The sequence below is a fragment of the Dendrobium catenatum genome, unplaced genomic scaffold (assembly GCF_001605985.2).
Source record: "Dendrobium catenatum unplaced genomic scaffold, ASM160598v2 fragScaff_scaffold_669, whole genome shotgun sequence".
In the NCBI taxonomy this organism is placed as follows: domain Eukaryota; kingdom Viridiplantae; phylum Streptophyta; class Magnoliopsida; order Asparagales; family Orchidaceae; genus Dendrobium; species Dendrobium catenatum.
The window spans coordinates 739,142-752,786 of NW_021319131.1; the positions used below are offsets into that span (position 1 = coordinate 739,142).

Genomic DNA, 13,645 nt, shown 5'->3' on the forward strand with positions numbered 1-13,645 from the left:
AGCTGCCCATACACTCCAGAACAAAACGGCTTAGCTAAGCGAAAACACCATCATATTGTGGAAACCACTAGAATGCTACTTCACACGGCTAGTCTTCCCTACCCTCTCTGATGTAGAACGGGTAGGAGGCCCTTGCAATTGGGGGAAGAACTCGTCTCCAAAATCTGAGAGCAAGTTCTTTAACACTCGGTAGACCTCTTGAGTGGTGGTAAAGAGAAAGAAGTTCTCTTGCCCTTGACGAGGAGACAACTCCAAACCTTGTTTTCTCCAAAATTTGAAAATTGTTCCAGATTTAAGGCTAAAATCTGAGACAAATTCTCAGCTTTTAGAAGACTCGGATGTGGAGAAAATTGAAGGAAAAGTTAGCAAAACAAAATCCTGAAGGGTGGAGGGAAAATCCAGTAATGTAGCTGGGTTTGGAAAATGTGTTTAATGGGAAAGGGTGGGAACGGGTAACAAGAAAGAATTTCTCCTAAATTCCTTTTCAAAATTCTGAAGATAACTTCAGATTTTGGAGCCAAAATAGAGAAAGCAATCCGGAACCAGATTTTGGAATTATTGCTGGCAGGATTGAGGGGCTGAGGTGGGATTTAATTCCTAATTCCCTTTATTGATTTAGGAATTAATTTAGGAAGTAAAGTTCTGGAGGAATTCGGCTAAGAGGGGGTGAGGTTTCAAATTGTTTCCAAAAGGGTGGGGTGGGGGTTTTAGGAATTAATTCCTTTAGGAATTATTTCCTAGGCCGGCAGCTAATGAAGCCAAGGAGGGATTTAATGTATTTAAATTGGGGATGCTTGATTTGGGTTTAGAATTTAGGAAAGAAATAAATTGAATCCTTTTTTAATTTGAAATTCAAATCGGATTTAAAATGGAAACTTTCCAAAAATAGCTTTCATAAATTAGAAAAGATTTCAAATTTCAAAATACATGATTTTGAGTTTGAAATCAACCCAAAATATGAACACCCAAATTAGGCAAGGATTTCAATGGGGAGAAGGAGGTGGAAGGTGGCCGGCGGCTAGAGCTTGGGCTGGTGGTATGAGGGGTTGGGTGGAGTGTCAGCCGTGGGTTGAGGAGGTGGAGCTAGGGAGAATACTTGGGTGGATGAAGAGGGGAGGAAGGAGATGAACAAGAATATACAAGAAAAATAGAGATAAATAACGAACTCACAAAGAGATCGTAAGAACCGCGAACCTCAGACTCTTCCAAAGATTGACGGGTATTGCAAGTTATCCTCCTCGGGCTTCTCCTCTAATGAACTCACTAAGAGATCGCATGAACTCACTAAGAGATCAACAAGAACATAAAACTTTTCATTATCAATAACCATCCATTACAATAGCTTAAGGCCCTTATTTATAGGCCCCAATATGAGAGAATTCGAAATTACAAAATTGCCCCTTGGGCCATAACACTCAAACAAACTATCCTAGGGGTAAAACAGGAAATACATTAATTTAGAACTAAAATTCAGAAAAATAAATCATAATAGAAGGTTTAAATGATAGCCGTCGATTTGCGATGCCTCCTGTGATAGATGCGTCAAATCTTCGTACCGATGTCCGCATCACTCTCTAGCTTGACACACTTCTAGCCGCTATGTATCTAATCAACATAATGCCCCCCTCCAACACCTCAAATAAATCCCCCAATCACATTCTCCACAAACAACAACCAACCTAAATTCACCTAAGAGTCTTTGGCTGCGTGTGCTTTCCCCTTCTTCCACCTACAGCCCGCCAAAAACTCTCCATCACCTCCCCATCATCGGTATTCATTGGCTACGCATCCTCCTACAAAGGCTACAAATGCCTTGAACCCACCTCCGGTCACATCTACATCTCACGCCACGTCACCTTTGACAATCTACCTTCCCTTACTCCACCCTTACGCCAACATTATCGTCCCCAACAGCCTCCAATCACCCAAATCCCAACCTGCTCCTTCCAACCTCTCTACCAAGTCCCAACCTCAATCATACATCAATCAGCCAACACTACAAAACAAACCTACATCACCTCTACCTTTACCCAATCACTCCCCTACAAACCTTACTGACCACTCTCCTCCATCCACCATCCCATCCCCTCAACAACTCCCTCACCAACCACATCCAATGTTGACCCGATTCAAAACAGGATCACTCAAACCACGCCAAGTACTCGACCTCCACCACTACGTTTTCCCTACAACAGCAGATCCCACCACATATTTTGAAGCATCCAAACACCCTCACTGGCGTTCTGTCATGGCCACTAAATTCCTTGCCTTACAAAAATAGGACACCTGGACGCTTGTGTCCCCTCCCACCAATCAACCCATACTCGGATGTCGTTGGACATACAAAACTAAATTCAACTCCAACGGCTCAGTTGCTAGCCACAAAGCTAGGCTTGTGGCCCAAGGACACGTACAAGAATAGAGACATAATTACACCGGAGCCTTCAATCCCATTACCAAATTCCCCTCCATCCGTATCTTTCTCATAATTGCATTCACCAACAACTAGCCTATTCATCAACTCGATGTCATTAATGCCTTTCTCCACGGATCAATTCACAAAACCATTCATATGAAGCAACCTCGCGAGTTCGAAGATCAGCAACATCCACACCACGTCTACCTTCTTCGAAAATCCTTATATGGCCTTAAACAGACTCCTTGCCAGTGATTTCACACCTTCTCTAAACACCTCTTCTCAATCGGGTTCACAAACAGCAAGGCAGATCCCTCTTTATTTACATTCTACAAACACACCGTCCAAGTCTACCTGTCCATATATGTCGATGACATCCTACTTTTGACAATCATCCCCCCACTCTACTCAACATAATCTCCTCTCTAAGTTACCACGTCTCCATTAAAAACCTTGGATCCCCTACCGATTTCCTCAAAATTCACATCTCACACCATCGTAATCATCTTCACCTCTCACAGTCATCTTATACCGAATATATACTTCATCAAGCTGCAATGTCAATCTACAGTTCCCTCTGCAACCCTCATTCACCAAACCTCCCACAAACATCCCATCAGACTCTCTCAATTCAGACCCCCACACCTACCGCCAACTCACTACCTCTCTCCAATACCTCACTACTTCTCTCCAATACCTCACCATCACTAGACCTCATTTGTTGTCAACACCCTATGTCAGCACATGCGCAATCCTACTCCCCACCACTTCTACCTTCTCAAATGCTTGGGTATTCCGATCTTCCGCTTCTCTCTACAACTCAAAAGTTACTCGAATGCTAATTGGGCCAACGACATCACCACTAGCCGCTCCACCTCCAGCTATTGCTCCTTCCTCAGTAACACTATCATTTTATGGACAATCAAGAAGAAGCAAACAGTCGCAAGATCATCTACCGAGGCTGAGTACCGTGCGCTAGTCGGTGCCACCGCAAACATCATATGGCTTTATTGCCTCCTCGCAGACTTATGCATCAGCCAGCCGCAACCTATTGAGCTTCACTGCGACAACACCTCTGCAATTGCGCTGGCAAACAACCTCATCTTCCACGCTAGGACGAAGCATATCAAAGTCAACTTCCACTTCATTCGCAACCACATTCAATCCAAAGAAATCGGCGTCATCCCCATCAGTACCAAAGATCAGATTGTTGACATTCTTACGAAGCCCTCACCCACACCACGGTTCCATCTTCTACACTCCAAACTCATTGTTCTCAACTCACCATTCATTTGCAGGGGCATAAAAGCATCCCTCACATGCGAAGAGCAGCAATCAAACAACAGTAAGCAAGTGGAGCAGGAACCCTGACACACCTTATTTTCAAATTGTTTGATGATAATTAACACATTCAATCACTACCCTACATGTGTAAAGCAACACATCACATACATAGTTATAAATATACACCTAAAGCTACAATACCATATGGTATGATGTACAACAAAAACCTTTTTCGCTAAAATGATACAGCAACCTTACAACTTCCTTTCTCCTTGTACTGTTTCTCCTCTCATCTTGTTGTAGAGGAACCAGACACAACTAGTATCCGTTTACACATAGGATTGAAAAATAAGCGCCAATAGAAGTTACTGAATATATCAACCTCAGAAACTAAATTATGTCAATTAGCAAGTTAAGATATTTAAGAAGTAAATGGTATGAGTGACAATATGTTAGTTGGTGTGGAATCTGATTGTGTAGATCAATCGGGTTGTACTGTTGCCTCATACCTCAGTTCAATTTATCGTGTTCACTAGGGGGGGTTACCCCTGCTTGGGTCCGGGTGCAGGGGGTTTACATGAATTTTCCTTTTTTACTTCGGGCAACACCCTGGTGCTACAAAACAGAGAGCAGAGCGCTGCAACGCTATAGATATGATACCATAACGCTATATAGTGCCGCAGTGCTACAGGTTTGAGCATCGCAGCACTGCGAGTTTGAGCACCACAGCATTGTCTGATAGACTGATGATAGAGTTTTGAGCGCCATAGCGCTCCAAACTGGCATCGCAGTGTTGATTGGCATCGCAGTGTTGCGAGATGAGTTGGATAGTTTTCTTTCTCATTTTTATGAAGGGAGACATCCCTTGGTGTTATTAACTTGACTTTCTCTTGTATTGTGAATAGTATGAGAATGGTGTAAGAGAGAAGACAAGCAAGGAGAGAGCGAGAAAGAAGATATATCTATACTTATTTCTCCCCATTTTAATAGTGGATTTCTTGGTGTGATGTGACTCCGTGATTTTTTTCCTGATTTCAGGTTTTTCCATGTTAAATCCTGGTGTCATTTACTTTCTAATGCTTTTACTTTCTTGTTTGTCTCATTACGGTGTTTTATTTCCATCCCCAGCACAATATGCAATTCAAAGCTTGTATGTACATAGCCAAGTAAGCATAATATATCTACAAGATTTAAAAAATTGATGGCAATTATAATAGTTATAGTTGCACATATTAATTTAAGACTAAAATTCCTTTCTGAGCTATCTTTATACAAACATAGAAGCATAGCTTTTCTATTAAAAAAGTTATAATAAACACAAAATACTCATTACATAAAGACAGCAAAGGATCATAGAAGAGCGCTAAATCATAATGGAACTTTTACTCTACAATTACCTGAAGAGATGTGGAATACATAAGAAACGCTAGATGGAAAAACTCATCTAGCTTTTCCTTCCATTTCAGATAGAAGAGTCAATGCCTCTTTATCTAACTTCAAACCAGTCATCTCCACCTCCTTGCATATCTTCCTGCACTTAGCCAACCTCCCTGAAGAAGCATAGGCCTTGATCATGTCTTTATATATATCGTAAGTAGGAGCAAAACCAGCCTCCTTTAATCTCAAAAAATATCGCACAGCCCTATCAAGATCATTCAAAGCAACACACAATCTGATAATGACTCGATAAGCTGGAAGGTCTAAAAGAAAATCCAATCCTTCAATCTCCCAGACTAAGGCCAATCCTTCACTATATTTCTTGCTGCAATACCTGCTATATATCACTGTTGTGTACATAACAATGCTAGGACTCCTTCCTGAATTTCTGAACCAATTAAAGAGACTTTCCACTGTTTCAAATCTCCCAAGCTTAATACAAACCTTCATGATAGATGTAGTATCTTGTGGCTTCAGGTCCAAACTTTCTCTCTCACCAAGCTCATCAAGCAGTGCTAATACAAGCTTGTAGCCATTAGGTGTCTTCCCTGCTTCTAGAATAAGCTTGGCATGAAGACTTGGATCCAGTGTCCTCTTACTATCTCTGGCAAGCACTAAAAGGTGTCGAGCGCGGCTCAAATTTCCTCCTTTTATGAATCCCCTCACCATGGCTTCTACCACGCAACGGCTTGCAGAGTTCAAAAACATCTCAAGTTCAGACTCGATCTTCAGTTCTCCATTCCGAGCCAAAACTTCTATGGTGGAAGAAAGAGTGCGGTCATCAGGAAATAGAAATGGCCGCTGCTTCTGAACCCAGCATAAGGTCTCAAGAGCACGTTTTGGGAGACCCAAATGACCCAATTCTCGAATTGTCATAGACAAAGACCCCTTTCTCAGGAATGGAGCCCATTCGTCGAGTACCTCGGAGGCATCTACTTCTGGTGGAAGAGAAGCAATCTGTCGAGATATATGAATGAGCGCTTCAGGGTTCTTGTAAACTTGATCAGTGAAGGATGACCGCGGGGAGAGGGTTTCACGGGCGGCCAAGCGAATGTGACGCTTTGGAGTGGGAATTTGTTGTAAGCATTTTCGATAAGGTGAAGGAAGGGGAACTGGCCTTTCTCTCGTACGCTTCCCAGCCTTTTCAGGCATTCTTCTTTGAAACAGGGCAGCAATGGCTTCAAGCTCGTCAGGGCTCCATTCTGATTCATCGGCCGTGGCATTGCCAACATTATAAAGATTGGATTTTTCCTCCGTTTCCGTGGGGTTCGAAACATGGGCATCACCAAGCTTTCTATTTTGTAGTGGAAAACGAGTGATGCTAGGACCTAATGGCAATTCGGTGCGGCGAGGGTAGCAGTGATTCTCGGCAGGAAGTTTTGGCTTGGACGAAGAAGCTTGCGAAGCAGTGAGGATGGCAGATGCTTGGAACCTGTTCGTTGAGGCAGACAAGAATGTTGTTTTAGGAATTTGGAGCAATGGATTGAACAAAATTTGCTCCATTTTGTGACGGCCAGTGGATTTTCGGTAGACAAAACGATTCGGGGTTCCAGGGTTTGGTATGAACTACTGGTGCTGATTACGGATATATTGTAAGAATTTCTTAGCTTATTTTTGAAAAACTAAACAAAATTATAATATTTACATTAACTTTCAAAAATCTTGCCTAATTATTCTACAATAATTTCATCAATCTTATATGGCTGCCGATGATCCTAATTAGAGTCATGTATTGAGTACCCATACGTACATCCACATCCACCCATGTTCACACTCATACCCAATAGTTGGGTATGGGTGGATATGAGTACGTCCATAATCTTATGGATGGATATGAGTGAGTGCTCAACACCGCATGCCTCAAATTCTACTTATAATTTGAACTAATTTGATTAGCAATGGAATTGATGTAATGGGAAAAAAAAGGGATTAACATGAATAGTCATATTATGTTTCTTATGTGGTTCATACTAACGGAAAATTTTCCACTAACAACGACATTCGTTGGAAAAGTCATGATTTCTGTTGGAAATTTCTGCATATAATTGTCGATTTTTCTGAGCTTAATTGATTATTATTACCTATAAAATTTTAATTTTTTATGAGTTATTAAAATTTTTGAAAGTTAATATTCTTCTATTATTTTGAGTTAAATTCAAATTGGACACGAGTCATACAAAAACAAATAAATCAAATAAGTACTTGTTATTCATAAATATCTTTGAAGTTGAGCCAAGCTCTAAGGAATAAATTTTCAAAAGAGCCAAACACTGAAAAGCCATGAGCACTAAAAATATTCTCATTTACCATTAAAGCTCTTTGAAACCATTTTGTTATTTGTTGATGCTTAGAGATGTAAATAAACTAAATCAAATTGAGTATTACATCATTCAAGCTCATTTACATATTTTCTTACCAAATTCAAGATGAGTTCAAATGTTATCCAAGTTTTAGATCTTGTTCAAACATATTTATAGGTTTTACTAATATTTTAAACATTGAACATAATTTATAATTGTTGCGTCCTTGAGTATTCGCGGCGGTAGAGAAATATATAGTTTAACGTCTTAGCATTGTACGAAGATCCAGCACACAAACAGATAAAAAGAGAGGGTGTAGCGTTCATAAGAGACACCACAGTTTTTACGTAGAAATCCCTGAAAAGGGGGAAAAACCACGGGGTCTGGCCTAGTTTGAATGAATCCACTAGTATTTGCAGTGGATTACAAATGAGGCCCTTCTTAGGGAGAAGGCCTTGGCTTTATGATACAAATATACATCATATAGAGCGCATTACATAGTGGGAGTTACCATAATCAACATAGATGTGTTTGTTTGGTCAGCACGGCCATAGTCGATAGGATAGAGGTCGAAAAGGCCGTAGTTGGCAAGAGATCGGGATCAGAAAGACCATTGTTTGTTAATGGAGGTCGGAAGGGCAATATTAGGCAACGGAGGTCTGAAGGACCGTAGACGGCAGGAGACTGGGGTCTAAAAGACCGTTATCTGGTGATGGAGTTCAGAATGATCATAGTAAGCGATGAAGGTCTGAAGGACCGTAGTAGGCGACGAAGGTCTGAAGGACCGTGGTCGGCTGGAGACTGGGGTCTGAAAGATCGTTGTCTTGTGATGGAGGTTGGAATGAACATAGTAGGCGACGAAGGTCTGAAGGATCGTAGTCGGCAGGAGACTGAGGTCTGAAAGCCCATTTGTGTGGTGATGGAGGTCGGAAGCACCGTAGTAGGCGATGAAGGTCTGAAGGACCGTAGTCGGCAGTATTCTGGGAGAACGCTGGGCATCAGGTGGTGGCTTGGTGGAGCTCAAGGCCTCAGGTAGTGGTTCGATGGAAGTCTGGGCCTCAGCTGATGTTCTGGTGGAGCACACGGCCTCAAGTGGTGTTCCAGCGGAGGTGATGGCCTCAAGTGGTAGTCCGGTGGAGTAACGACGTCAAACGGTGATCCGGCGGAGGTGAGTGCCTCAAGTGGTGGTCCGGTGGAGCACACGGCGTCAGGCGGTGGTCTGGCGGAGGTGGGGGACTCAAGTGGTGGTCCAGCGGAGCAACGACGTTAGGCGGTAGTCCGGCGGAGGTGAGAGCCTCAAGTGGTGTTCCGGCAGATCAACGACGTCAGGCGGTGGTCTGGAGGAGGTGAGGGCCTCAAGTGGTGGTCCGACAGAGCAACGACGTCAGGTGGTGGTTCGGCAGAGGTGAGGACCTTAGGTGGTGGTCCGGCTGAGCATACGACGTCAGGCGGTGGTCCGGCGGAGCAATGACATCAAGCGATGGTCCGGCGGAGGTTAGGGCCTCAAGTGGTGGTCCGGCGGAGCAACGACGTCAGGCGGTGGTCCGGCAGATGTAAGGATCTCAGGTGGTGGTCCGACGGAGCATACGACGTCAGACGGTGGTCCGGCGGAGGTGAGGGACTCAAGTGGTGGCCCGGCGGAGCAACGACGTCAGTCGGTGGTCCGGTGGAGGTGAGGGCCTCAGGTGAGGGTCTGACAGAGCAACGGCGTCAGGCGGTGGTCCGGTGGAGGTGAGGGCCTCAGGTGGTGGTCCGACGGTGGTCCGGCGGAACTCTGACGGTGGTCGAGGATCTTCTTCTTTCTCTTCTTCTCTTCTTGCTCTGGTCCCCTTTCAAGAGAAATGAGAGATCTATTTATAGATTTTCTGGAGTGGCATGACCCGTAAATAGGCAATAGATCAAGGGCAAACAAAGAGTGGTTGGATGGACGGCCGATATTGAATCCCTTGATCAAGCATCGTTCGTCACACATTTGAAGGCCTTAGTGATGTTGGAATTCAACGATCTTGGGCTCGTTGAATTCGTCTTGTTTAGCCGCTCGATTTGACTATAAGCTCATTACATTTGGAAACTGTTTGGTAACTCAAACAGTGGTACAAAGCTTCCAACAGCGCTTCGGGTTCTTGATTTGGGCTTGGATTGAGTCGAATTTGGTGTCGTTGGATTTGTTTTTCCGAGACGCTCAGTTTGATTATAAGTTTGTTGAACTCAGAGTTCGGATGGTCTTTGAATTAATTTAGGAAGTTTCCAACTTGATGTTGCTTCAAGATTCGCACCCGGTCAGGATATTTTTTTGAGGACGTATCAATAATTATAAATTGAAAAATAGTTTAAATCTTCCCATCTAACTATTTGATATTTTCATTACAAATATATATCTACGAATATACATAATTTTTAAAACTTGGAATTTATAAAAAATTTGTTACAATAACATACATATTACAACTAAGTTGCTATATTTGATTTACTCATAATATAGTTTTATGTAGAATAAATCATTATATCAAAATCTACCAACCTTTAGATACCATTGTCTAATAATACAGTATTATAATAAATATCAGAAAAAAAAAACAACTAATTATTAAATTCCTTCCAATTAATCTCAGTTTTACTTGACTTCAAGTAAACTACGAGACAGCTTCGTGTTCTCTCTTAGGGGTTGTTTGGTTAACTGAAAAGGAAATACAGTGTAAAGTAAATGCAATGTAAAGTAAATGTAGTGAATTCCGAATACTTTGAGTCTGTTTGGTTGTCTGCAAAATAAACGCATGAGAATTGTTTCCTTTGTTTGGTTAGGTTTATCCAGAGTAAAGTAAAAGCATTTTTCTTTTTTAAAAATTTATTTTGTTACTAAAACTAGTGTATTTATAAAATCAGTGTATTTATAATAATTAATATTATTTGGTGTTATAAAATAAAATCAATCTATTCATTTATTGCACGATCTTATTATAATTTGTTTTTATTATAAGATATAAAATTTTCCTGTGTATTAATTTAGCTGTGTGCAGTGGCGGAACCACCACTTGGTTAGGGGGGGCAATTGCCCCCCCTAACCAAGTGGTGGTTCCGCCACTGCACACAGCTAAATTAATACACAGGAAAATTTTATATCTTATAATAAAAACAAATTATAATAAGATCGTGCAATAAATGAATAGATTGATTTTATTTTATAACATCAAATACTATTCATTATTATAAATACATTGCTTTTATAAATATACTAGTTTTAATTAAAGAACAGCTCACCAAAAAACGGAAGAAACAAAGGTGCGTTCGGCCACCAGGAGCTTCCTATTTGATTCAGATCGCGAATATATTTACTTATTTATTTGATAATCTATTTCTTACTAGTATGATCAGAAAAGAAAGTTCATGAGTTTCCTATTTGAAAGTCGGCATAAAATTCTCAAAATTGGCGAACGTGTTCTCAAAAGGGATCCCAACTTGAAGCGACTGGAGGAGGCTGTGCAGAAACTTGATAAAGTTTCGGCAGATGTCACTAATTTCCTTTATCTTTTAGACAGCGCGAAGCAGGAACAGAAGGAGCAGGAGGTTGATTTCTACAAAACACGTGAAACAGGATATTTGCCTAAAAATGATCTCATCGGGCGGCTCAAGGAGAAGGAGCTTGTTATGGAGTGGCTGAGGAATCCATCAAATGAGCATCAGGGAACTGATTTGTACAGAAACATTTCTCTTCTATCTATAGTGGGCCATGGTGGTATGGGGAAGACAACTCTCTCGCAACATGTTTATAAAGATGAAATTACAAAGGACTTTGATCTTAAAATGTGGGTTTGTGTTTCCAATAACTTTGATTTGAAAAAAGTCATTGCAGATATGTTGGAATGTCTTAAGAAGGAGAGGCCTCGTTTGGAGACACTTGTGGCACTTCAAGGGCGTCTCGAGGAGGAGGTGCTGTCCAAAAAGTTCTTACTTGTGCTCGCCCCTCTAGCTTCTGGGGGTTTTGGTAGTAAGATTCTGCTAACAACTCGAACGGACTCAATTGCACTAATGTTTGCAAAGGTTCTTAAAAAGAAGAAGGAAATAGTTAAATTAGAGGGCCTAGAGGAAGATGAGTGTTTGCAGCCCCTCAACTCTCATGCATTTGCTGGTGTAGAGAATCACCCTGATGATGATCATAAAAAATTAAGAGCCATTTCTGGAGAGATAGTTAAAAAGCTTTCAAGATCTCCGTTGGCAGCTAAGGTCATTGGTGGTGTTCTAAATGACAACTTGGATGAAAGGCATTGGAGCACAGTTCTGGAAAGCAATTTATTGGATCAGAATTCTATCCATTCCATCTTAAGACTGAGCTATATAGTTCTGCCAAATCATCTTCAGAATTGTTTTGGATTTTGTTGTATGTTCCGAGAAGATCATAAGTTTGATAAAGATGATTTAGTAAGAATGTGGATTGCATTGGGTTTCATTCAGCCGTCTCAAGGAATGATTATGGAGGATATCGGAGGAAGTTATTTTGATGTTTTAGTCAAAAAAGCTTTATTTGACAAGGTCGGATATTACTACAAGATGCATGATTTAATACATGAGTCAGCATATAAATTTTTTGCACAGATATGCAGTAAACTTGGGGATGACGAAGAGTTGTCTCTCAAAATTTCTGAGACTATTCGATACTTGTCTGTTCAAATTTGTCCAGACGTCTTAAAAAAGATTGAGAAGTTGAAACATTTGCATTCTCTTTTCTTGTTCTATGAAAAATCTAATCAGAATCTTTGCAGCGCACTTATTCAAATATTCAAAGCATCAAGATGCTTGTGCTTATTATACATACATATTGGTGAATTGGAAATGATACCTGCGGAGATTGAAAATTTGATACATCTTCGATACTTAAAATTTGATGGTTATAAATTGACTAGACTACCAAGTTCTCTAAGTAATCTCTATCACTTGCAATACATAATCTATAATGGCCAATGGATGCAAAGCCCACATGAATTTTTACCAAGTGACATTAGTAACCTTTCTAACTTGCATTGCGTGAAATTTCCCGAGAATTATAATTCATCGATATGTGGGGTTGGGAAGTTAAAGTCTCTTCAAGAACTGAGTATGTTTGATCTTAGAGATGTGAGTGGTTATAGAATTGGGGAGCTGGAGAATATGAATGATCTTTGCAAATTAGGAATCAATCGCCTTGAAAATGTTAAGGATGCCGAGGAGGCTTGTAGTGCCAAATTATATGCCAAGAGAAGGCTCACAGATTTAACCTTATGTTGGAGTAACACTGGTTCGAGGAACATCGATTTAGGTCAGAACGTGCTCGACAACCTTCAGCCACCAAAATGTTTAAGGAATCTGAGGACAGAGAGATACATGGGTGCAAGGTCTGTAATATGGATGAACAATGTCAATCTGCTCTCCAATTTAAAGAAAATTGAGAAAATCGAATTGAGGGATTGCTTGAAGTGTGAAACTCTTCCACCTTTGGGGCAACTTCCCTTCCTCAAGTCTCTGTACCTTCAAAACATGCCGAAAGTAAAATGGCTCGAAAGTAAATTTAATGGGAATGAAAAATACCGTGCCTTTCCATTGCTAGTGGTGTTAAATATTTGGGCATTAAAAGCATTAGAGGATTGGTTTGAGGCAGGAGTAGCTGCTGAAGATGGATGTTTGTTTCCTTGCTTAATTGAACTGGAGCTCCAAAACTGCCCGAAGTTGAAAGAGTTGCCCTCTTTGCCTTCTAAGCTCAAGACCTTGATGATATATAACAATATGGAGTGGACGACTTTTAATTTTTGTAGCAATTTAAATCCTATTCCCCTTCAATTATTATCGGTCATTCAATGTCCAAACATTACATCTCTTCCTCTGGCTGATGAAATAGCAAGACTTGCAGCACTAAGACATTTGAGAATTGAAAATTGCCCCAATCTGATCTCTCTCGGAGAAATGCCAACCACTAATAATTGTCATCTCATGCTCAGCTATCTTACCATAAGTGATCCATTGGTGTTGCTAATGGAGCCATTGAGAAGTATCGCCTCCTTAAAAAAGCTGACTATTTTGGATAATGATGAGGTGGTTTCATTTCCAAATGAGGTGGAGCAGTGGTTTCTGACTGTTAGGTCTTCTCTTTCTGAGCTGAGAATTTATAGGCTGACATCCTTACAGTCTCTCCCTTCCACCTTCGAAAGCTTATCGTCACTTCAGTATCTATATATCCATG

General features: G+C 41.0%; 2 protein-coding genes across 2 annotated transcripts; both read right to left on the minus strand.

Moving 5' to 3' along the window:
* Positions 1 to 5,140: 5,140 nt before the first annotated feature.
* On the minus strand, positions 5,141 to 6,013 carry LOC110097707 (pentatricopeptide repeat-containing protein At2g01860). The gene has a single exon (XM_020824243.2). It carries the CDS (start codon positions 6,011 to 6,013, stop codon positions 5,141 to 5,143), a length of 873 nt encoding a protein of 290 aa, XP_020679902.2.
* On the minus strand, positions 5,963 to 6,734 carry LOC114579859 (pentatricopeptide repeat-containing protein At2g01860-like). The gene is made up of 2 exons (XM_028695722.1): positions 6,255 to 6,734; positions 5,963 to 6,094 (listed from the first exon to the last, which is right to left on the minus strand). The coding sequence occupies exons 1-2, from the start codon at positions 6,638 to 6,640 to the stop codon at positions 6,070 to 6,072; spliced, it is 411 nt and encodes a 136-aa protein (XP_028551555.1). The 5' UTR covers positions 6,641 to 6,734; the 3' UTR covers positions 5,963 to 6,069.
* Positions 6,735 to 13,645: the final 6,911 nt, after the last annotated feature.